At 46.1% G+C, this 24,532-nt stretch overlaps 1 protein-coding gene across 1 annotated transcript; it reads right to left on the bottom strand.

Annotated features, from left to right (window-relative positions):
* Nucleotides 1-14,899: 14,899 nt before the first annotated feature.
* On the bottom strand, nucleotides 14,900-18,470 carry LOC123139354 (probable LRR receptor-like serine/threonine-protein kinase At3g47570). Its single transcript, XM_044559163.1, has 4 exons — nucleotides 17,627-18,470; nucleotides 16,971-17,149; nucleotides 15,459-16,848; nucleotides 14,900-15,358 (listed from the first exon to the last, which is right to left on the bottom strand). The coding sequence occupies exons 1-4, from the start codon at nucleotides 18,468-18,470 to the stop codon at nucleotides 14,961-14,963; spliced, it is 2,811 nt and encodes a 936-aa protein (XP_044415098.1). The 3' UTR covers nucleotides 14,900-14,960.
* Nucleotides 18,471-24,532: the final 6,062 nt, after the last annotated feature.

The following is a 24,532-nucleotide window of genomic DNA, read 5'->3' as shown; positions in this document are numbered from 1 at the left end:
CTGCTTCTTCTTCAATCACTGGGGGGGTTGGTACACGCACTTCTTCTTGATTTTCTTCGGCTGATGTAGCCGGAATGTGTTCAGCAGCATGGCTTCAGACTCGGAGACATTCACAGTTCGAGCAGGTTCCAAAAGTACTTGTCGTGCAATAGGTGAACGTTGCACTTCTCCTTCTGGAACGCTCGATAGAGGGACTTCAGGCCTTTGTCCTCTGCGAAGCCTGCGAAGAGCTGGCTTCACTTTAGGAGATGGAGTTGGCTGAGCCTGAGCGTCTTCATCCTCTTCTTGCATGTTGGGGGTAGCTTGTTGTTGTTGTTGTAGGGGAGTACTGGGGGAGTCTTGTTCTTGCGGGCGATCAGCCCATGAATCATCCTGTGCAATTGGCGTCAGAGGACGACCAATGCTGATGAGTTCGTTGTTCGTACGAACAGGCGATAATACCACATTGTATTCGATCTGAGGAAGAACTTCATCATCTTCAACATTGTCATGATGACCAATGTCTTCAGCAGCGGTGGGTTCAGCTGCTGGAATATCTTCAGCTTTAGGAGCCTCTGTGGAAGCAGGCTCATGCACAGTCATGTGAAGTTCTTGGGATGCAGATGCAGGATGAATCACTGAGATGGGTTCAACAAAAAGGGGCTCTGTGGGAGCAGCCCGATTCTTCTTGGTCTTGCGCTTCTTCTTGGAGGGAGCGGCATCAGAGGCTTCGGTATTCTTCCTCTTTCGAGCTTCTGCCTCTGCAGCCCTCGTTTTCTTCTGTTCAGAAGCGGTTGTGGTGACCTTTGGCTTCGAGCCAGTCATGCTACTTGGGAAGATAATACGTGGAGCTTCTTGGCTTGAAGGCGCAGGCTGATCAGCAGGAAACTTCTTCTTTTTCTTTGCAGCCATTCTGGGGTCAATGCCAGGACGGCCAAGTGACTTGCGCTTCTCAGCCTCATTGTAGGCAAGCACACACTTATCAGCCAAACTCTTCATACGCTCGCGAGAGCCTTGAGCTTCTTGGCGCTTCTTCTGAAAAGCTTCTTTAAGCTCATGCAGCATGACCTTGAAGTTTCTGACGTCTTGAACACTGAGCTTGGCCACATGCTTCTTGAATTGAGCCTTCTCAAAATCAATCTTGTGCTTGAGCTCAACGATTCGCTGAGCAAGAGCTAGCTCTGAAGCAATGGCGCCATTGAAGGCGACACTGAGGCCAATGGGAAGCTGTAAATCGTCAAAGCTAACATTGGGTGTGTCGAACCATTCATCAATGAAGTTGTGGATGATGGCCACATCAAAGAGAGGCAAGTTGTTGAAGATTTCTGCTTCTTCCTTGCTCTTTATCAGCTGCTCAAGAGCATCATCTGCAAGATCTTCATCACTTGACAGATCAATGGGATCGTCGCGCAGAATAGCGGCAGGAGTCAGGGCTTGATCAGTATGCCTGACAAGTTGCTTTTTCTTCTCCGTCTTCTTGGAGATACGGGATTGATCTTCAGACTGCACACTGGCTTCAGGAGGTGCAGTGGCCAGTGGCTTCGCACGAGAAGCTTTTGGTGGTACGGGTTTAGAAGCCTTTAGCTTCTTTTGCTTCTGTGGCTTCGAAGGAGGAGCTGGGGCTTCATCAGAATCAGCCTCATTGTCAGAATGATCCACTTTGGCACCTTGTACCAAGATGTAGGAGATGAGGCCATCAAGGTTTGCAAAGGGGCCAATTCTATTTTCTTCAGCTTCACGAGTGCCATCCTCACGGGGAGCAGAGGGACCAGGATTGAAGTCTAATCCCCATGACTTCTTGTTTTCCTTTGCTGAAGACACAACAAACTGGAAGTTGCGCTTGAAGAGATTGTCATTGCGACACCAGAGCAATGATGATGGGTCGGCTTCTTCAGGCTGTGGCCCACGGACCATGCAAGGATAGAATTCTTGCGCAATGGCTTCAGCTCTGTTCTTGGGTTGAAGGCCTCGATAGAGAATATCGCCCCAAGGACTCTTGATAGCATTTTTCTCTGCATATTCCTTGGTGACGAACTTGTACTTGAACCATTCTTCAGCCCAATAGCGTCGAATCCATTGGATTCGTGTCTTGCGCTGATGATAAGTCTCTTCAGGGTCTGTCTTGTACAGTTCTGCTAGGTCATCAGGCAGATCTTTGGATGTTCCTCCTCTGCGCTGTCTGCCACCCTTCCTTGCTGATTTTTCTGCAGCCATGAACTTCAAGCTGAATGGCTTCAATACGTTCAGAGGCTTCAGAGATTTACGCTTGCTGGTCAAGCAGGAACTGGCTTCAGGAGAATTGATATGATGCTGTAAGTATTCTGCAAACGAATGCAGACTATGAGAACCAAGGGATTCTCCCACGGACATGTACCTGTGACAGCATTAGAGATGCGAGGGAAGGGGAAGAGGTCATATGCATTCTCAGAAGATTTTGAAGATAAATCAGTTTGAAGACATTGACCTCATGATGCGAAGACATTCACTTATATGTGGTGAGTTGGTTCCAGATTTGTACCAATCCGTGAATAAGTACAAGTGAGGAATCAAACTAGATAGGAAATCTAATTGAATAGACTAGGCATTATGAGATGTGGATAGAATAGATCTAACATTTAGTAGGCAGAAACCACTTTCGGTAAGTAGGATGAATCTATGAAGATCAAAAAGGTGGTAAAAATAGAGTTATAATTACCGCACGAAGAACTGCTAGATGGGAAGAATGAGAGATCGAGCAGTTCAGCCCACCGTGCCCTAACTTGGCGACGGAGGACACCTACAGCGACGGCGGAGAGAAAGATGTCCGCGGCCGGCGTGAGGACGGCGTCGGAGAAGTTACGGCAGCTAAGCGCTTCGTCGCCGGCGTCGTCGCGAGCTAGCGGTGGCGCTAGGGTTTTGACGAAGGTGGAGAGGTGGAAGAAAGATTTCTTTACCGCAGGGGACACGTATTTATAAGTAGTTGTGCGGCACAGCGCAATTACTCAGGTGCCCCTGTCTGTTCACATCCGTGGGACACGTGGCAAGCATGCAGCATACATAGAGTTGTCCCACGTTCCCACGCCCGCCAGGCATGTCGGAGAGTTGTGCCGGCTTCTCCGGATATAGACAATAAAGATGAATCATTTAAATAGAACTTAATGTTTGTCTCTGTGTCTTCTGCTGACAAGGATGCAGAGAAGACATTCGACAGTTTCATTAGAATGCATATGATTTGGACAGATAGAGTTTGAGATAGTAAGCATAGAGAGATTAGGGTCCGATCACATTCACTTAGTTCAAAAGATTCAACTTGAAGACATAGCTATAAGTGAATGTTGTAGAGGACAGAACGCTAGTATATATATATATGCAATCAACTCATCATAGCGTAGAAAATCATGAGGATAAATAGAAACCGAAGACAAACCAAATGTGAAGTCTTTGAAAAAATAACGCCATGAGTGAAACACTTCAGACAGAGAAATGTGGTGGTGGCGTTACCCACCGTATAGGAAGTATTAGACCCAGACACGGCGCACAATTATCGTGGCGCTCCGAAGTCAAATTCCATGTTAATGTATTCACACTCAGAGTGTAAATCTTCATTGATTGAAGATATACATTACTTTGTGTGTTGCACATCTAAGTCATCAACATGCATAAGTGTTAGGATGTGTGCCTGATCACAGGACATTCGAGGATTCCAAGATATTCAGCTCACACCGTAACTTGCAAAACCTTTTCTCGTCCAAGGGCTTTGTGAAGATATCTGCCAGTTGCTCTTCAGTGTTGACGTGCATGATATCTATATCTTTCTTCATAACATGATCTCTGAGAAAGTGATGACGTATTTCAATGTGCTTTGTCTTCGAATGCTGGACTGGATTGTTGGCAATCTTGATGGCACTTTCGTTGTCGCAGAAGAGAGGGACTTGCTTCAGATCGATGCCATAGTCCTTGAGAGTTTGCTTCATCCACAGAAGCTGAGCACAACAAGATCCAGCAGCAATGTATTCAGATTCAGCAGTTGAGAGTGACACACAGTTCTGCTTCTTTGAAGACCAACAGACAAGTGATCGACCGAGAAAATGACATGTGCCTGATGTAGACTTGCGATCCACTTTGTCACCAGCATAATCAGCATCCGAGAATCCAACCAGATCAAACCTTGAGCCCTTTGGATACCATAATCCTAGTGTTGGGGTGTAAGCCAAATATCGAAGAATTCGCTTCACAGCTAAGTGATGCGATTCCTTTGGTGCCGCTTGGAATCGAGCACACATGCAAACACTAAGCATAATATCTGGCCTAGATGCACATAAATAAAGCAAAGAACCAATCATGGAGCGGTATACCTTTTGATCGAACTCTTTACCATTGTCGTCGGGACCAAGATGGTGCTTGGCTGGCATTGGCGTCGTGTAGCCTTTGCAGTCTTCCATTCCAAACTTCTTCAGACAATCTTTGAGGTATTTTTCTTGAGATATGAAGATGCCATTTCGTTGCTGACGAATTTGAAGACCAAGGAAGAACTTCAGCTCTCCCATCATGGACATTTGATATTGCTCTTGCATCATGTACCCAAACTCATCACTGTACTTCTGGTTGGTGCAGCCGAAGATTATGTCATCCACATATATTTGGCACACAAACAGTTCACCATCATATGTCTTCGTGAAGAGTGTGGGATCGAGAGATCCAGGTTTGAAGCCTTTGCTCTTCAGGAAGTCTTTGATTGTATCATACCAGGCACGAGGAGCTTGTTTGAGGCCATACAGTGCTTTGTTCAGTTTGTACACCATATCAGGATGTTTTGGATCTTCAAAGCCAGGTGGTTGTGCAACATATACTTCTTCTTCAATCTTGCCATTTAGAAATGCACTCTTTACATCCATTTGATATAGCAAGATGTTGTGATGATTAGCATAGGCTAGCAGTATGCGAATAGCTTCAAGCCTAGCAACAGGAGCAAATGTTTCATCGAAGTCAATTCCTTCAACTTGAGTATATCCTTGAGCCACAAGACGAGCTTTGTTTCTGACGACTTGACCATGCTCATCTTGCTTGTTTCGATATATCCACTTTGTTCCAATAATGTTATGCTTGCGAGGGTCAGGTCGCTTGACAAGTTCCCAAACATTATTCAGCTTGAACTGTTGAAGTTCTTCTTGCATGGCTTGAATCCATTCAGGTTCCATAAAAGCTTCAGCAACTTTCTTGGGTTCTGATATTGACACAAATGAAAAATGCCCACAGAAATTTGCTAGCTGTGTTGCTCTTGAGCGAGTGAGCGGACCAGGTGCATTGATGCTGTCAATAATCTTCTCTATTTGAACTTCATTTGCAACACGAGGATGAACAGGACGAAGATTCTGCTCTGGCTGATCATTGTCATCATTGGGAGAATTGTCTTCGGTCTGAGCATTGTCTTCAGGTTGATTTGGTGCAGAGATGATAAGTTCCTCTTCAGGCTGTGCTTCAGAGGGCATGATCTCACCAGTTCCCATCAACTTGATAGATTCACAGGAAGGAGCTTCATCAAGTGTACTTGGCAGAATTTCTCTTTGTGAACCATTGGTTTCATCAAATCGCACATCCACTGTTTCAACAATTTTGTAGTGGAAGAGGTTGAAGACTCTGTAAGAGTGCGAATCCTTTCCATAGCCAAGCATGAAGCCTTCGTGAGCTTTGGGTTCAAATTTTGACTTGTGATGGGGATCCTTGATCCAACATCTAGCACCAAAGACTCTGAAGTAGCTGACATTTGGCTTCTTGCCAGTGAGGAGCTCATAGGATGTTTTGCCCAGAAGCTTATGGATGTAGACACGGTTGATGATGTGACAAGCTGTATCAATGGCTTCAGGCCAGAACTTTCTTGGTGTCTTGTACTCGTCAAGCATTGTTCGAGCCATCTCGATGAGGGTTCTGTTCTTGCGCTCTACAATGCCATTTTGCTGAGGTGTGTATGGAGCAGAAAATTCATGAGTGATTCCCATTGTATCCAGATAAAGATCAAGCCCGGTGTTCTTGAATTCAGTGCCGTTATCACTTCTGATATGCTTGATCTTGACACCATAGTTGTTCATTGCTCGATTGGCGAATCGTCTGAAGACATCTTGTACTTCAGTCTTGTAGAGAATTATGTGCACCCATGTGTATCTTGAGTAGTCATCAACAATGACGAAGCCATAGAGACACGCCGTTGTTGTGAGGGTGGAGTAGTGGGTAGGTCCAAATAAGTCCATGTGAAGCAGCTCGAAGGGTTGAGATGTTGTCATGATTGTCTTCGAGGGATGCTTGGCCCTTGTCATCTTTCCAGCTTCGCAGGCACCACATAGATGATCTTTCTTGAACTTGACACCTTCGATGCCTATGACATGCTTCTTTTTGACGAGAGTATGCAAGTTCCTCATGCCAGCGTGCCCCAGCCTTCGATGCCAGAGCCAGCATTCTGAAGCTTTAGCAAGAAGACATACGGCAAGTTTTGGACCTGCTGAGAAATCTACCATGTATAGATCACCTTTCCTATACCCTTCAAAGACTAGAGATTTGTCAGATTCCATTAGTACAAGGCAACGATATTTTCCAAATATCACAATCATGTTTAAGTCACAAAGCATTGAGACAGACATTAAGTTGAATCCAAGCGATTCAACAAGCATCACTTTATCCATGTGTTGATCCCTTGAGATTGCAACTCTACCTAGACCCAATACTCTGCCTTTACCAGTGTCAGCAAATGTGATTTTACTCTTGTCGGATGGACGTAAGGTTGAGTCCATGAGAAGACTTTGATCACCAGTCATATGATTAGTGCATCCACTGTCAATAATCCATTCTGAAGCTTTTGGTGACATGCCCTACAGTGCAGTTAGGAGGATAGGCTTCACAAGGTATGTTGTGAAGCATAAGCATTTTACACACACATGGATTATCACAGTTTAGATCAAGATTAGCACACAGTATGACAGATAAGAGATTCATATGTGGAATTCATAGTAAGTCATTTTATCATGCGTCCCTTTATGTTTTAGGTCCCCAGCAATTATATCGGACGCCATTGATTGCTGGCTGGAGACCACATTCTGCAAAAGAGAGTTAGTTCTTCTTCACCACCCACATTTTCAGGGGTGGCTTAGAAGCAATGAGTCTAAGTGCAGCATCTGAGAATTTCGGCTTTGAAGCCCTAGCAAATAGCCTTGCAGGAGATGAATGATACTCATGTGAATAAGCAGAGAAGTTCTTAGTTCTATGAACATATCGATTTGAAGACACACGCTCATATTCATGAGTCTGAGTATGATTTCCCTGCAAAACATTGGCGTTAGGGTGACTCAAGTGAGTCCTGTGTTCGCAAGTAGCCGTTGGACCATATGATGCCTTTGGTCTGGGGTTTGTCTTCTTCACTGGTGGTGTCATGATGACATTCACTGGAAGATTCTCAAGGCAGCTTTTGGGTACCCAGATCTTCTTCATAGGAGGTCCATTCCTGCAGTTAGTACCAATATACCTGGCAAACACTTCACCATTCTGATTTTTGAACAGTTTATAGTTTGCATCAAAGGATTCATCAATAATAATAGGATTAGCACAGGTAAATCCAGATAAAGTGGATGGATCCACTGAAGGTTCCTTTGCAGCAACCCATGTGGTTTTGGGATACTGCTCAGGCTTCCAGTAGGAACCATCAGCATTCATTTTCCTCTCGAACCCAACACCCTCTTTCCTAGGGTTTCGGTTCAGAATCTGCTTTTTGAGGACATCGCAGAGAGTCTGATGTCCCTTCAAACTTTTGTACATCCCTGTTTCAAGCAATGTCTTCAACCTAGCATTTTCATCAGCAATACTAGTGGTATCCTCCGCAGAGGGGTTAGTAACCACATCAGTAGTTGAAGACAATGAAACAGCAGCAGCAGTGGAACATTCAGCAACAGATGTAGCGTTATCACGCTCAATGCATTTTAAACATGGTGGTTCGAATCCATCCTGAGTAACGCTGATGTGTTGAGCAAGGAATGAATCTCGCTCCTTCTGAAGATCTTCATAATCCACTCTTATCTTTTCAAGGTCTAGCTTTCTTTGAAGACATTCAGAAGAAAGCTTCTCATGATCAGACAAGAGAGCATTATGTTGATCTTGAAGGGCGTCAAACTTAGCATGAAGTCTCTGAAGACTATCAGCCAAAGCTTTTGACTGATCCATTTCTTCACCCAACATATCATCGGTCTTACTAAGCATGTCTTGAACCTTTTCCAAGATTCTTTGTTGTTTAGTGGCAAGGGAAGCAAGTTTGACATAGCTGGGGCCAAACTCATCACCTGATTCATCATCACTAGTTTCAGAAAGATAGCATTCAGTTACCTTAGCACCCCCTGCCATGAGGCATGGTGAAGATGAAGACGGTTCAGGTGGAAAGGTCATCTCTTTAAGGGACTCCTTGTAGTCATCAAGCCAAGGATCATGACGATTAAGATGACTATCATAGACCTCAGCAAGTCGGTCCCAGATTAGCTTCGCGTGATTGAGGTGCATGACGTTCCTGAACTGATTTCGGGACAGGCAGGAGCAGATGACATCCTTCGCAGTGAGGTTCAGTAGAGTGTACTTACGAATGTCATCAGCCTCCGCCATCTTGCATAGATCGGTGAGACCAATCTCGGTGACGGTCCACAGTTCGCTGTCCATAGCCATGAGTCGCTTCTTCATCATGGCTTTCCACCGGGGATACTCATGACCGTCAAAGGTGGGGCAAGATACATTCCTCAATCCTGCAGTCGACATAGCTAAACTCCAGGTGGTTAAACCGAATCACACAGAACAAGGGAGTACCTTGCTCTGATACCAATTGAAAGTGCTAGTTATCGACTAGAGGGGGGGTGAATAGGCGATTTTTAGGAAAGTCTTCAAAACATGGAAGTTTCGAAGACAAACGATAGAAACAACCTAATTGATATGCAGCGGAAGATAAACTACAACAAGCAAGCCATAATCAAGTATGCAATAGCATTAACGTTTGAAGATTAATAGCAGCTAGGTAGTAGGATCAGGATGGAAGATAGTATGAAGCCAATCAACAATAGTAGTCAAGCAATGAAGTCAATCGGATAAAACAATAAGCAATGACTTCACGAAGACAAACTCAAAGTAAAGGAGGGAAGAGATAGAACCAGTTGCTTGTTGAGGACACAGGATTTGTTGGACCAGTTCCAGTTGCTGTGACAACTGTACGTCTGGTTAGGGAGGCTGAGATTTAACTCAGAAGACCGTGTCTTCACCTTATTCCCCTTGAGCTAAGGTCACTTAGTCCTCGCCCAATCACTCTGGTAAGTCTTCAAGGGAGACTTCCAAACCTTCACAGACTTCGTTCACTCGGCAATCCACAATGACTCTTGGATGCTCAGAACGCGACGCCTAACCGGCTGGAGGATACACAGTCCTCAAGTGTAATAAGTCTTCAGGTCACACAGACAGAAAGACTTCAGTGATGCCTAACACTCTTTGGCTCTGGGTGTTTGGGCTTTGTCCTCGCAAGGATTTCTCTCTCTCAAATGCTTCGAGGTGGGTTGCTCTCAAACGACAAAAGCCGTATACAAACTCTGAGCAGCCACCAATTTATGGTGTAGGGGGTGGGCTATTTATAGCCACCAGGCAACCCGACCTGATTTGTCCAAAATGACCCTGGGTCACTAAGGAACTGACACGTGTTCCAACGGTCAGATTTCAAACACACACGGCAACTTTACTTGGGCTACAAGCAAAGCTGACTCATCCAACTCTGGATAAGATTTGCTCTCATTGTCTTCGCTCGAAGACATAGGATTTGGGTTGAGCATCACTTCAGTCACTCTGACTTAGTTCACTTGGACCCCACTTAACAGTACGGTGGTTCCTATGACTCAACAAAGAAGAAAGGAAACGACGAAACCACACAGTCTTCGCGCTCCATTGTCTTCACGTAATGTCTTCTAATGTCATAGTCTTCAATATGAATATCTTCTCATACCACCATTGTCTTCAATGTCTTCATACATTTTTAGGGGTCATCTCCGGTAGGTAAACCGAATCAATGAGGGACACTACCTGCGTTATCCTGCAATTCTCACAAACGCATTAGTCCCTCAACCAACTTTCTCGTCAATACTCCAAAACCAACTAGGGGTGGCACTAGATGCACTTACACTCCTATATGAAGCCTTTTGTCATTATCAAATAAAATAATGACCGAAAGACATCTTGAAACATTATTTCAATCACCACAGACCATTTTAATCTGTATGCTATTTTTTGCAATTTTAGGGTTCATTTGATATTTTCAGAACATTATGTGCATTGCTATGTATTTTTTGGGTGTAATTCGAATACAAACTACAGCCCCATGCGGAAAGGCAGGAAAATGGGGTGAAAAATCTTGTTGATGTTTGTGAGCATATCCTCAGGCCTCCACGAGTATATCCCTTCTGCAGGAAGCCTTGAAACTTTTTCTTCAGCCAGCACTTAACATTTTAAGCTATATGCCATTTTTGGGTACTTTTTGGGTTCATATGATATTTTCAGAACATTACGTCTATTTCTATGCATATTTCAAATACGAACTAAAACCACATGCAGAAGGGCCGGAAAAGGGGGCGAAAAATATTGCTGATATTTTTGAGCATATGCTCATGCCTCAACAAGTATAAGGAATGGAATTACGCACATTCGAGAGACAGCGATTAACCGCGAAAACGTTTTTTTCTCGATAAAGGGCGATTTTATTATCTCAAATATAGCATCAAGCGAATACAAAGCATTTTGAGTAACATCCGGCCTCTGCATAACTAGGATACATACGGCCCAATATGAAGGTCTGACAAAAATTGATGGAAAAAAACCGACAAATCAGCAACAGTAGAGCCATATAGGCCGACACTATGCCTATGTTGATGGAGGTGGTAGATCGATCCGAAAGTTATGTTGCCACCCATATTGGGAAAAAACCTCCATAGCAACCTGCTCCAATCGCATACACACCGCCTTGAACAACGGTTGGTCCTCCGATTGTTGTAACATAGACCACATAAGTAGCAATTGCGTACACCGGAAAATAACCTGTAGAGGAGAAGCATTTCTTCCATTAAAAACAAAATAATTTCTACATAGCCAAAGCGACCAAATTAAGGCATACGCTCCCACCCTTATTAGCGTTTTGAACCTATTTGAAATACCGTCCAACCAATGACCAAAAATATTGGCAACAGTTGTGGGCGGATACAAATTTGATGCTATTTGGATGACTGGCCACATAGAACGTGCAAACTTGCATTTGAAAAGGAGGTGTTTGATTGTTTCGTCATGAGTAAAAAAACAACACTTCTTACTCCCTTGCCAGTCGCGTCGTGTGAGATTGTCTTTGGTTAACACAACCCCCCTACCAAGATACCACATGAAAATTCTCACTTTTAGTGGAATCTTGAACTTCCAAATTTTCTTGTTATTACTCACTGGTACCTTTGAATGTGTGAGCGCACGATACATAGAGTCTACAGTGAAAGACCCTGATGTAGTAAGGTTCCAGCGAAACACATCCCGTCCTTGTGTCAGGTTAATCGAATCCAGTCGGGATAAAAGATTATGCCATGACACAAGTCGGGGGCCAATCAAATCCCGCCTGAATGAAATATTCGGTGGGAATGAACTGAGCACTTGCGCAATAGTATTATTCTTATGGTGAACAATGTTGTATAAGCCTGGATATTGTTCTCGGAGACTGGCATTGCCTAGCCAGATGTCTTCCCCAAAACGAATCTCCGACCCATCCTTTATCGCGAAAGACCCAAAGCGAAAGAGGTGTTTCTTTGCCGCCATTAGGCCAGCCCAAAAGTGTGAATCGTCAGGTTTCCAAAATGCCTGGGACACCGCCTTTTGACCTAGATACTTGTTGTGCAGCATGGTTTGCCAAACACCATCCTCAGTAAGAAGTTTGAACAACCATTTACTGAGTAGGGCCTTGTTTTTGACCTGCAAGTCATGAATTCCGAGCCCTCCTTGGTCTTTAGGCCTACAAACCACGCTCCATTTGGCCAGCCTTTATTTTTTCTTTTCACCATCTCCTTGCCAAAAGAATCTGGATCTAAAATAATCCAGTCTTTTTAGGACCCCTTTTGGGAATTGAAAGAAAGAAAGCATATAGAGAACCATATTTGTGAGGACAGAGTTAATCAAAACCAACCGTCCTCCAACTGAGAGTAGTTTACCTTTCCAACTAGTCAACCGTTTCTCTAGACGCTCCTCTACATGCTTCCACTCCGCAATGGTGAGGCATCGATAATGAATCGGTATTCCCAGATATTTAATCGGGAATTGGCCATGTGCGCAACCAAATAGGTTAGGATAATCGGCCACCGCCTCAAAGGCTTCTTCAAAGCAGAACAATTCGCTTTTATGGAAGTTTATTTTGAGACCCGACATTTGCTCAAACGCTGAAAGCAAGAGTTTAGGTTTCGAGCCTTGTCGAGATCATGTTCCATAAAAAGAATTGTGTCATCGGCGTATTGTAAAATAGAGAGGCCACCATCCACAAGGTGTGGCACTACTCCTGCAATCTGGCCCTCCTGCTTGGCGCGCTCAATCAGAATCGCCAACATGTCAGCGACAATGTTAAATAACATTGGGGACATGGAGTCACCCTGTCGTAGTCTTTTTTTGTCTGAAAGTAATGGCCTACATCATCATTGACTTTGATGACCACACTACCGCCAGTTACAAAATTGTGGATCCACTGCCGCCATTTATCGGAGAAACGACCTTTCATCCTTAGGGCCTGTTGAAGGAAAGACCACTTGACCTTGTCATATGCCTTTTCAAAGTCAATTTTGAATATCACTCCACTCATGTTTTTTCGGTGCATCTCGTGGACGGTCTCATGCAAGATTACTACACCACCTAGTATATTTCGTCCTTGCATAAAGGTCGTTTGAGATGGACGGACAACACGGTCAGCTATCAAGTTTAACCTATTCGTAGCCACTTTGGTGAAAATCTTGAAGCTAACATTAAGGAGACATATGGGTCTGAACTGCTGAATCCGTTCAGCCTCCTTAATCTTCGGCAACAAAACAATCTCACCAAAATTTATTCTGAATAGATCAAGTCGATCGACATGAAGACAATTGAACAACTCCAAAAGGTCAGCCTTGATGATATCCCAGAAATTCTGATAGAATTCTGCGGGGAAACCATCAAGGCCTGGTGCTTTGTTGTGTTCCATTTGGAACACCGCCGCTCTCACCTCCTCTTCTGAGAAAGGTGCTGTGAGGATATCATTCTCTTCTGCCGTGACTTGTGGAATATCACCTGTTCGGGTCTCGTCAAGGGTGACATTCCCTTCACCCAACGCTCCGAACAAAGATTTGTAGTAGCTGGTGATATAGTTTTTGAGCTCCCTTTGACCTTCGATCTGCCCCTCATCCTGTTGGAGACTATGAATACATTTCTTCCTATGTCAACCATTGGTGAGCAATTGGAAGTATCTTGTATTACTATCTCCCATTAGAATGAAGTCAGCTTTGGACCTCTGGTAGTATTTGATCTCCTCTTCTCGCAGAAGACGGGCAACCTTCTCATTAGATTGATTTTTCAATTCAATCTCATGTTGAGATAAGGTGCGGGTCTCTGCAATTTTGTCGAGGTCATCAATGATGGTACAAAGGCGCTGCTTTTCTTTTGTATATAACCCATTGATGTGTTTCGCCCATCCAGAGAGGTGTTGCCTCATGGCCCTTATTTTATAATTCCATCTCTGAATCGGTGTACGATCAATGGCTGGCCTCTCCCAAACTTTCTTGATTATTTCTACAAAACCTTCCCGGTGCAGCCATGCCAATTCAAATTTGAAAGGGTGGCGGGAAGAATGGATCGTAGAATTAGAATCAAGAATGATTGGTGCATGATCTGATAATGCCTCGATTCTCTGTAGGGCTCATACGGTTACCATATGAAATTTTAGCTCCCATTCGGTATCCATGAGTACCCTATCGAGCTTCTCGTACGTTGGCACAGAACGGTTATTAGCCCAAATGAACTGCCGCCCCGACATACAAGCTTCCCGAAGGTCCAAACTATCAATGACAACATTGAATAGGAAAGGCCAGTGAGTGTCGAAGAGGTCATTATTTTTTTCTTCTTGGTACCTAAGGATATTGAAATCCCCTCCAATAAGCATTGGGTACGGGTTATCCTTAGCCAGATTCACCAGTTCACGAAAGAAAGCGGATTGATGCTCATCTTGGGCAGCCCCATAGGCTCCATGTAAAATTATCAGCCCTGTTTCATAGGTAAAATTTGATATGAAATTCACCGGTCGAAAAGGCCAACAAGTCCATTGCCGTGGTCTGTATCCCAAGAAGGATTCCTCCGGACCTTCCACGAGCTGGTAGACTATGCCATTTGTAGTGGAAACCACCAGATAGGTGATCGAGGACGTGCGGGCGAAAATGTAACTAATTTGTCTTTTCATTCCTAGAAATGGAGATATGTTTTGAAAAACCTGAAACTTGGCAATGTCATGATATGCTCTCAGTAGGCCGTAGTAAAAAATTCAGCCAGTTTAAGGAAGTTTGTCATCCCACGTGCTTAAAACAAAAACATCTCAGAGGAAGACTCGTGGTTACAAGAAGAGGCGGGTCAAGTTTAAGGGCGATGTGACGGTCCCTTCGTCGGGCGGCCTTGAAACTTTTTCTTCAGTCAACACTTAACGTTTTAAGCTATATGCAACAACCACTAGGATATTTGTACCTTCAGTGTAAACTAAAATACAGTTATATCTTACATATTACAAATTCTATATGTTTTCATCTTTAGTAAGTGTATGATTTTGACCACAATATGTAATAGTAGTAGTATTTTTTTTCTTCAAAAAGGAGGTTAAACCCCCCGCCCTCCATCATAGCAATGCACACAGCTATAGAGGTAGTAGTACGTAACTGATTACAATGTTACATGTACTACCACGTTTGAAGTCACTGTTACTCTAGTGAAGGACGCTCTTCTGTTTTCCGTCCCACATATGATGTTTTAATTGCATGAATTTTGCTGGCCACCTCTTTCATGTTCATTCGTTCGCTTGGTACTGGGTGCGTACAGGAAAGTGCTAGTTGCAGCATAGATACCAAGCATTCACGAACATAATTTTCTGAAGCCTTGTTTGCTTGAGTAATGTCAACCCCTGAGTCTTCGCTGAGATTGACGTCAATGACATGAACTATTTCATGTGGAAAGTTGCTATCCACAAAGTCGACAATGCTAACTCCATCCTTGAACATAGGATCTGTGGGTCTTTTTCCAGTCATCATTTCCAGCAGTATTATCCCAAAACCATAAACATCTCCAGTGGTTGATGCACGGCGGCCACCTCCGGCGTACTCTACAGTGAGAGATACATATAGATGATACAGTATGTAAGTATTGAGTAGTGGGTGGTCTTAGATAAACTGAAGGTAAGAAAGAACCATGTTTAGACATACCTGGAGCAATATATCCTATAGTACCCTTCACACCGACTGATGATGAACTCATTGAACTGGTTGATGTTGACCATGAATCTTGGTAGAAACTTGCAATTCCAAAGTCTCCCAAAAGAGCAGTCATATCACCATCAAGAAGAATATTGCTTGGCTTCAAATCACAATGGATGGTGGGTCTTCCGCAGTCATGGTGTAGATAATCCAGTGCGTCAGCCATGTTGACAGCTATGTCTAATCTTTGAGCTAAGCTTAAATGTTTATGAGCCTTCCCGTCCTCTCTGGGATGCAGCCATGTGTCTAGGTTCCCATTAGGCATGAACTCATAAACTAAAGCTTTGAAAACATTGCCTGTACTGTCTACTGTCGAGCAAGCGGTAAGGATGGGAAGAAGATTTCTATGCTGAATGCTTCGCAGTGCCTCACATTCTTTCAGAAAGCTTTTCTCTGCTCCGTGCATCTCAAGATCAAAAACCTTGACAGCCACATCCACCTTAGATTCCTTCAACTTTCCTCTATACACAGAACCATAACCTCCTCTTCCAACCAGGTTAGACTCCGAGAAGTTTGCTGTGGCTTGTGCTAGATCTGCATAAGAAACCTTCATAAAGTTCTCCCCTAGTGAAGTTGATGTATCATCTGTCCTCCTTCGCATCTTCTTCTCAAGGAGTAAAAGGTAGACCAACAATATGACTGACATGAACCCGAATATTGGGATCAGCACTTTAATCAAACGGTTTCGTCTCTCTGATTGCTTGGAAATGGTTTTGCATGAAGCCATGTGGAAAAACACGGCGCCTCCACAGAGCCCCCAATTATCCTCAAGTGAAATGGCTGTAGCATTGTCAAACACTCCATATATGGGTATTTCTCCTTGAAGATGATTATGAGAAAGGTCAAGACTGTTGAGGAACTTCAGTGTGTTTAGAACTGTCGGTATGTTGCCTGACAAGTTGTTGTGTGAAAGATTTAGCATGCTCAGAGACGACAGGTTGCCAAAAGTTGCTGGGATGTTTCCGATAAGAGAGTTTTGGTCCATTTGTAGACTCACTAAGTCGTAACATTGGCCCAAAGAATCAGGAATTTGTCCGGTAAGCATATTTGAAGAAAGATCTAATGTGGTGAGGTGTTTAAGGGTACCAATCTCAGGAATGGCACCTTGAAGATTATTGTGGCCGACGTTCAATATTGTTAGTTCTTGGAGGTTCCAAAAGTTTGGTGGTATATGCCCTTGGAGATTGTTATAGCCAAGGTCTAGCTTCGAGAGTGGAAGGTTTCCTAAGCTAGCTGGTATCAGGCCATCGAATTCATTGTCATTTATGTAGAAATATGTCAAGTTAACAAGATTGCCAATAGAGGATGGTGTAAGACAATAGGCTTTGGGGGGAACTGGCACAACCCTCTAGGGGTGGCCTATCACATATATATATAATGAGGTGGTATACAACGTTACAATATACACATGTAAATAGAGTCTAACACCCTCCCTCAATCTTAGCCACTTTCTAATGAATCTAGAAGGGTAAGATTGCGCCTGCAAGTCTCAAACTGTGGCAAAGGCAATGGCTTGGTGAAGATGTCAGCAAGTTGATCCTTGGAAGAAATAAACTTGATCTGTAGTTGCTTCTGAGAGACACGTTCACGCACAAAGTGATAGTCAACTTCAATGTGTTTCGTTCGGGCATGGAATACCGGATTTGCAGAAAGGTATGTAGCACCGATGTTATCACACCAAAGAACAGGAGGCTGTGATTGGGGTATACTTAACTCCTGAAGCAAGGACTGTACCCAGATGATCTCTGATGTGGCATTGGCCACAGCCTTATACTCAGCCTCAGTACTGCTACGCGAGACAGTAGCCTGTTTCCGAGCACTCCAGGCAATCAGGTTAGAGCCAAAGAAGACAGCATAACCCCCCGTGGATCGCCTGTCATCCGGATTGCCAGCCCAGTCTGCATCAGAATATGCTGAAAGACAACCAGAGTCAGACGGCCGAATATGCAAACCATGAGCCACCGTGAAACGAATATAGCGCAAAATCCGCTTAACAGCAGACCAATGAGTGTCACGGGGTGACTGCAGATACTGGCAGACTCGGTTAACAGCATAGGAAATGTCTGGTCGCGTGATCGTCAAGTACTGGAGCCCACCAACAATACTCCTGTACTCTGTCGCATCAGAAGAAGAAAGAAGCACACCATCAACAGCATTGAGCTTATCAGTGGTAGACATGGGTGTAGTCGTTGGTTTGCACTTAAGCATCCCAGCTCGCTGCAACAAATCCAGAGAGTACTTCTTCTGCGTCATAACAAGGCCAGCATCACGAGAAGTAACCTCCACACCAAGAAAGTAATGAAGCTTCCCAAGGTCCTTGACCGCAAAATCAGCACCAAGTGAGCGAACAAGCGCAGTAGCAGCCGACTGAGAGGAGCTGACCAAAATGATATCATCTACATAGACCAACAAGTACATAGTAACCTCAGGCCTTTGAAGAAGAAACAATGAGGAGTCAGCAGTTGATGATGCAAAACCATGAGCACGAAGAGCCATTGCAAGACGAGCATGCCAAGCACGAGGAGCCTGCTTCAGACCATAAATTGCCTTGGACAGACGACAGAGATGATCGGGGCGATCCGGATCAGAGAAACCCGGAGGCTGGCGCATGTAAACCTCCTCCGCCAAGACACCATGAAGAAAAGCATTTTGAACATCAAGCTGACGAAGAAACCAACCTCGAGTAACAGCCAGAGAGAGAAGAAGTCTGATGGTAGTAGGCTTGACCACTAGACTGAAGGTGTCTTCATAGTCAAGTCCAAAACGCTGGCGAAAACCACGAGCAACCAGACGAGCCTTATAGCGCTCAATGGACCCATCAGAATGCCTCTTCACTTTGAAAACCCATTTGGAATCAATGACATTTACCCGTGATTGTGGAGGAACAAGAGTCCATGTCTGATTGCGAAGAAGCGCTTGATACTCCTGCTCCATGGCCTCTCTCCAATGAGGAATGCGCATAGCAGCTTGATACGTGCGTGGCTCAGAGGATGGATCTGCGAGAGCAGCAGACATGCACGCCGCTAACCAAGCAACTGTGCCATCGTGACGTTGCTTAGGCTGAAAAATGCCACTCCGACTGCGCGTATGTGGACGTAGAGCAGCAGCAGGAGCCGGCGGAGGCGAAGGTGACGGAGACGTGACGGTCGCCGGAGATGCAGGAATCACCTCTGGCGAGCTCGGGACAGACGACTCCGGGCTGCATGGCGAAGACTGGCCCGACGACAGGGGCTCAGAGGCCATGGGCGAACCGAGAGTGGGCGAGGCCAGCTCCGGTGACACCGGCCCAGACGGCCTTGGCGAGGCGGGGGCGGGCGAGGCCAGGCCTGGTGATGACTGCCCCGACGCCCTGGGCGAGACGGGGACCGAGGAGGCCGGCCCAGTCGGCGGGGTTGCAGGGCGCGACGATGGCGAAGGCAGCCCAGAAGCCAGAGGCGACCGGGCCAGGACATCGATCGGCCGTGCATGAGCACGGAAACCAAGGCCATGCAGGGGCGCCATGTGCTTCTCATGCACAACAGAAGGTGCCGAGGATGAAGGCGATGTCGACGAAGAGGAAGATGGCACTTCCAGAATCTCCAAACGAGCCCCACGACCAGTGCCTGCACCATGGTTAGGCAACAATAGAGGAGAATATGCAACATCATCAAATTGGTCAGAAGCAACAGAGGATGAATGCATGACAGGTGGCTCGGTAGTAGACACAGGGAGTTTGGCAAAGGGAAAAACATGCTCATCAAACACAACATCCCGAGAGATGTAGACACGATTAGTGGGCACATGAAGACATTTGTATCCTTTATGAAGAGAGCTATAACCAAGAAAAACACACTTCTTGGAACGAAACTCGAGCTTACGCTTGTTATATGGACGGAGATGGGGCCAGCAAGCACACCCAAACACCTTGAGAAAGGTGTAGTCCGGTTGTTCATTAAGGAGAACTTCAATGGGAGTCTTCATATTCAAAACACGAGTGGGAGTACGATTGATGAGAAAACATGCAGTGGTGAAAGCATCACTCCAAAAACGAAACGGAACAGATGCATGGGCCAAAAGAGTCAGACCAGCTTCAACAATGTGACGATGCTTACGTTCTACTGAACCATTCTGCTGATGTGTATGTGGACATGCTAAACGGTGAGTGATCCCAAGCGACTGAAAGAAGGAGTTGAGGTTGCGATACTCGCCACCCCAGTCCGACTGAACATGAACAATTTTGTGCTTGAGAAGGCGTTCAACATGTTTTTGGAACTGAACAAAAATGTCAAACACATCAGATTTACGTTTGATAAGATAAAGCTAGGTAAAGCGGCTGTAAGCATCAACAAAACTGATATAGTAATTATGACCACTAACAGAAGTCTGAGCAGGACCCCATACATCTGAAAACATAAGTTCTAAAGGATGTTTCACCTCACGACTGGACTCCGAAAAAGGAAGTTGATGACTCTTCCCCTGCTGACAAGCATCACACACTGCTACATCTTTATTACTAGACACACTAGGAAGCTCATGACGACGCAAAACATGCCGGACAATAGGTGTGGCCGGGTGACCAAGACGAGCATGCCACTGTGACGGAGATACCCGAACTCCACTAAAGACGCGAGCGACGCCAGGATGCTCCAGACGATAGAGACCTTGGCAGAGCCGCCCACTAAGAAGAATGTCCCTCGTGCCCCGATCCTTAATAAAAAGATCAAAAGGATGAAATTCACAAAGCACATTATTATCACGAGTGAGTTTAGGAACTGAAAGAAGATTACGTGTCACAGATGGAACTCGAAGAACATTGCGAAGTTGAAGACTCCTATTGGCATGTCTAGTGAGAAGTGATGCTTGACCAATATGAGAGATGTGCATACCTGCTCCATTGGCGGTGTGGATCTTGTCGGAGCCATGGTAGGGTTCACGGGTGTGAAGCTTCCCCATCTCACTGGTCAGGTGCTCTGTCGCCCCAGAGTCCATGTACCAGTGGGGATCAATGGAGTAGGACTGAGTGTGTCCCTGTGGCTTCTGCGGCGGCGGACGATCAGCCATGGCGACCTGACGAGCAAAGTTGCGTGTATCCTTCCCGTCATTGCCGAGACCAAGAAAACCCCGCTGGAAGCGCTTGTGACACTTCGAGGCCCAGTGCCCATCGCGACCACAAAGCTGGCACACACGTGGACCGCCAGCCCCTGGTAGCGTCGCAGTAGGAGGAGGGGCCGAGGCGGGTGGTGGTGACTGCCCCGAAGGAGCCCTGGATGAAACAGAGGAGCGACCACCCTTGGTGGCGGCGTTTGCTGAGAGGGCGCCGTTGCCCCTGGATCGGCGCGTCTCGACTCGTTGCTCAGTAAGCAGGAGGCGTGAAAAGACCTCGTGTGCTGGCATGGGCGTGGAGTTGCCCCTCTCATTGATGATCTCGACTAGGGCGTCATACTCCTCATCAAGACCATTGACAATAAACGAGTTGAACTCGGAGTCGGTGAGGGGCTGTCCAATGGAGGCCAGCGTGTCGGCGAGACTCTTGACTTTGTTGTAGAACTCAGTGGCGGTGGAGTCAAGCTTCTGACACTCCCCAAGTTGGCGACGGAGCCCAGATACACGAGCCTGCGACTGTGCCGCAAACGAGCGCTCAAGAATAGTCCATGCCTCGTGGGACGTCTTGGCGAAGACAACAAGCCCAGCAACGGCCGGAGAGAGCGACCCCTGGATGGAGGAGAGGTTCGCCTGATCCTGCCCTGTCCAGACACGGTGAGCCGGATTATAGACCGGACCGTGCACGCTGTCAACCAGCGCAGGAGGGCAAAGGAGAGAGCCGTCGACATAGCCAAGCAGATAGTGACTCCCAAGAAGCGGAAGAACCTGCGCGCGCCAGAAGATGTAATTGTCCGACGACAACTTGATGGTGATGAGATGGCCGAAGTGAAACGGCGGCGGCGGCTGCGATCCCATCGAGGAGACTGGTTGAGGTGAGACCACGGTGGAGACAGTCAGAGGGGCAGCCGGCGCGGTGACAGAGGGCGTGATGGCCGCGGTTGACGCCGCGAAGCCTGCCAGCGCGACGTCCTCCGCCACCAGCGGCGCAGTGGCCGAGGGCGCGACAGCCGCGGTTGACGGGGCGGCGGCGGTGTGGGCCACAAGCGCCTGCCCGGGCGAAGTAGCAGCCGGCGGGAGCGCGAAGAGGGAGTCGACACTCCGTGTCCCGATCGGCGCCTGAAGGGAGGCGGCATCCAGCGGCCTCGAGAGAAGTGCCGTGAGGGAGGCCGGCAGAAAACCGGTGGCGGTGGAGCCGGACGCAGCGGCAGACGTCATAGCAGTCGGGCGACGGCGACGGCGGGCGCGGCGGCGGCGGCGGCGGCGGCGGCGGTTTTAGGGTTTTTAGGCGGAAGCGGACATAACCTAGCGTGATACCATGTAAGACAATAGGCTTTGGGGGGAACTGGCACAACCCTCTAGGGGTGGCCTATCACATATATATATAATGAGGTGGTATACAACGTTACAATATACACATGTAAATACAGTCTAACAGATGGGATTGGGCCGTGAAGTGGTTTGACTTGAGATTTAGTAATTGAAGGGAAGTTAGGTTTCCAACCCATCCTTCGACTCTACCACTTAAATAGTTTTCGCCTAGTGCAAGTTGAGTTAAGGCATTAAGTTTTCTGATGCTCTGGGGTACTTGTCCAGACAAGTTGTTTCCAGTCAGCCGAAGACTCTCAAGGCTGGGGGATAGATTACCAACGGACTGGGGAATAGGTCCCTGGAGCTGATTGTAAGAGAGTGATAGTTTCTTTAGGGATCGACAATTTGTCAATGCATTTAAGAATTCCCAGTCTCTGTTGTCCCTTGTTTCAAGCTGGTTATACTCAAGGTTTAGAATAGTCAGACTTGAAAGATTTCGAAAAGAAGTAGGAATTATCCCAGTGAAACTGTTATTTGATAAATCTATCAGTTCTAAACCTTGAGCGCTGCCTAGGGAAGCTGGGATGTTACCTTCAAACATGTTACCAGCCAAGGTAAGTTCAATGAGATTAGGCAGACGGTCGCCAATATTAGTTGGCAATGCATTGCGTAGCATATTGGACCCCAAGCCTAAATATTTGAGTGAACCTAAAGAGTTCAAGATGGCATGCGTGGGAATTCACCTGTAAGCTTATTGTTGCCTAGGAGCAGCTGTTCCAATTGCAGCAATTGCCCAAGCTCATCAGGAATGCTCCCCTCGAGTTGGTTTGATCCAAGATAGAGATATTCTAGATTTTTAAGAAAGCCTAATCTCGGAGGAATTTGACCCACTAGTGAGTTTCCAGAGAGATCCAAGTAGAACAGTTTCGAAAGTAAGTCTAGTTTGGGAGGAATTTGACCCACTAGCAAGTTTACAGAGAGATCTACGACGGTCAGATTGGAAAGGAAGCCCAGTTTCGTAGGAATTACGCCCGCTAGGGAATTTCTGGATAGGTTTAAGTAGGACATATTTGAAAGCAGGTCTAATTTTGGTGGAATTACGCCAACTAGCGAGTTTGCGGATAGATCTAAGTTGGCCAAGTTGGAACAATTGGTAATTGAATCAGGAATCATCCCATTTAAACGGTTGTGGTACAGATAAAGTGTCTGCAATCGTTGGAGATTGCCAAGGATAGGCAAGGGGCCAACGAAGTTATTGTATGAAAGGTCAAGCGTTTCAAGGAAATTTAAGTTTCCAAGAGAGGAGGTGATTTGGCCTCCTAAGTTCCAGCCGCTGAGTTTAAGCTGCTTGACACGGAACGGTGGTGTCGTGGTGCAGTTGACACCATTCCAGTGGCAGAAGTGGGTTGTGGTGTCCCAGTTACTCAAGGCTCCTTGAGGATCGTCGGTGATGCTCTTGTTGAACTCAATTAGCGAGTGCAGATCGACGCTATTCTCGTGGATCCTTGAGCAATGAACGTTGCGAACTCCATTGCAGAGCAGCAGCAACGCCAGCAGTAAAAGCATGGCGAGCTTCGCCAGTTGCTTGGGAGAACGCATTTGGCACTCGTCACCTGCAAAACGTAAACATAAACTTGGTGGCAAATTATAAACCGCATGTTTACTAGCCGATTTAGGTTGCGCCCATGCTGTAACCAGCTATGAACAATCAATACGTGTGGACGCGACATTGAGTACCAGCGGTCAGTTATTTGAAGCGTAACGGAGTAACTTTAGCAAATGGTTGCATTTCACCCACAAGTCTGACAGCAAGATATACTCCTACAAGCCAAAAGAAATAATCAAGGAGAGAGAAAACGCACCTCTGCTCGGCCGGGGAGCACAACAGTACAGTACAGGAGCCGTTTGTGCGTGGATTTGCCGGATGGTGGTGTATGAGCTGTGAAGTGTGAGTTAGATGCTCAGCTGGCCGAGGCCCCAGGGGTTTAAAAACACATTTACGGCGTCCTCGCATCCACACACATCCATCTCATCTGAATTTCTCACGAATTATCTTAAGCTTGACCGCGGCTACAGCGAAGACCTGGAATCCTTCAAACTTTCCAGTAAACGCTTCTTTTCACCTCTTGTCGCCCACCGGTGTGGTCGCTGTTTGAGCTGGACAAGGTTGTTGCGGCATGTCTAGCCTCGAATCGCACGGGTCTACCGATTGTCCAGCTATATACTTTTCGACCGGAAACAGACAGAGATTTTCTGCACTGATGTGCGACCTCTCTCCAGCGGTTACGATGCTGATAAACATCAGCATGTGGAACGGTTTACTGGTCTGAGGTTCTCGTTTTTCAGTTACATTGTTTTTTCGTCAAAAGAAAATTATGGTTGGTTCTTTACGATGGCGAAGCGTATTGTGTGGATATGGTTCGATTCTCGATTATTTGGATCGACTAGCGGGTCAAGTAAACTTGTATCTGTTCGATATGGACGAAAGAGCCACGATACAGAAGCCGTAGCTTCCACGGAGGTTACTTTGAGGGTAGACAAGAGGATGCATATGATACTAGTGTATGATACTACCTCCCTAGGATTCCGCTCCTAGCGCTCTCCCCTAGCGCTCCGCTCTGCGCCGGCAGCCA

Source organism: Triticum aestivum, chromosome 6B, assembly GCF_018294505.1.
Source record: "Triticum aestivum cultivar Chinese Spring chromosome 6B, IWGSC CS RefSeq v2.1, whole genome shotgun sequence".
Lineage (NCBI taxonomy): Eukaryota > Viridiplantae > Streptophyta > Magnoliopsida > Poales > Poaceae > Triticum > Triticum aestivum.
Note: the sequence above shows the minus strand (reverse complement) of the source record. Positions and strands in the feature narration are given on the sequence as shown.

Excerpts from the sequence above, each read along its gene's own strand:
- LOC123139354 (XM_044559163.1), bottom strand. The coding sequence starts at position 18,470 with ATGCGCATTCCTCATTGGAGAGAGGCCATGGAGCAGGAGTATCAAGCG. Across the intron at positions 17,150-17,626 it reads TCTTTCTTCTTCTGATGCGA|CGGTATTCCATGCCCGAACG; the intron begins CAGAGTACAGGA and ends TTTCTGCAAATC. Across the intron at positions 15,359-15,458 it reads TATAGGATATATTGCTCCAG|AGTACGCCGGAGGTGGCCGC; the intron begins GTATGTCTAAAC and ends CTCTCACTGTAG.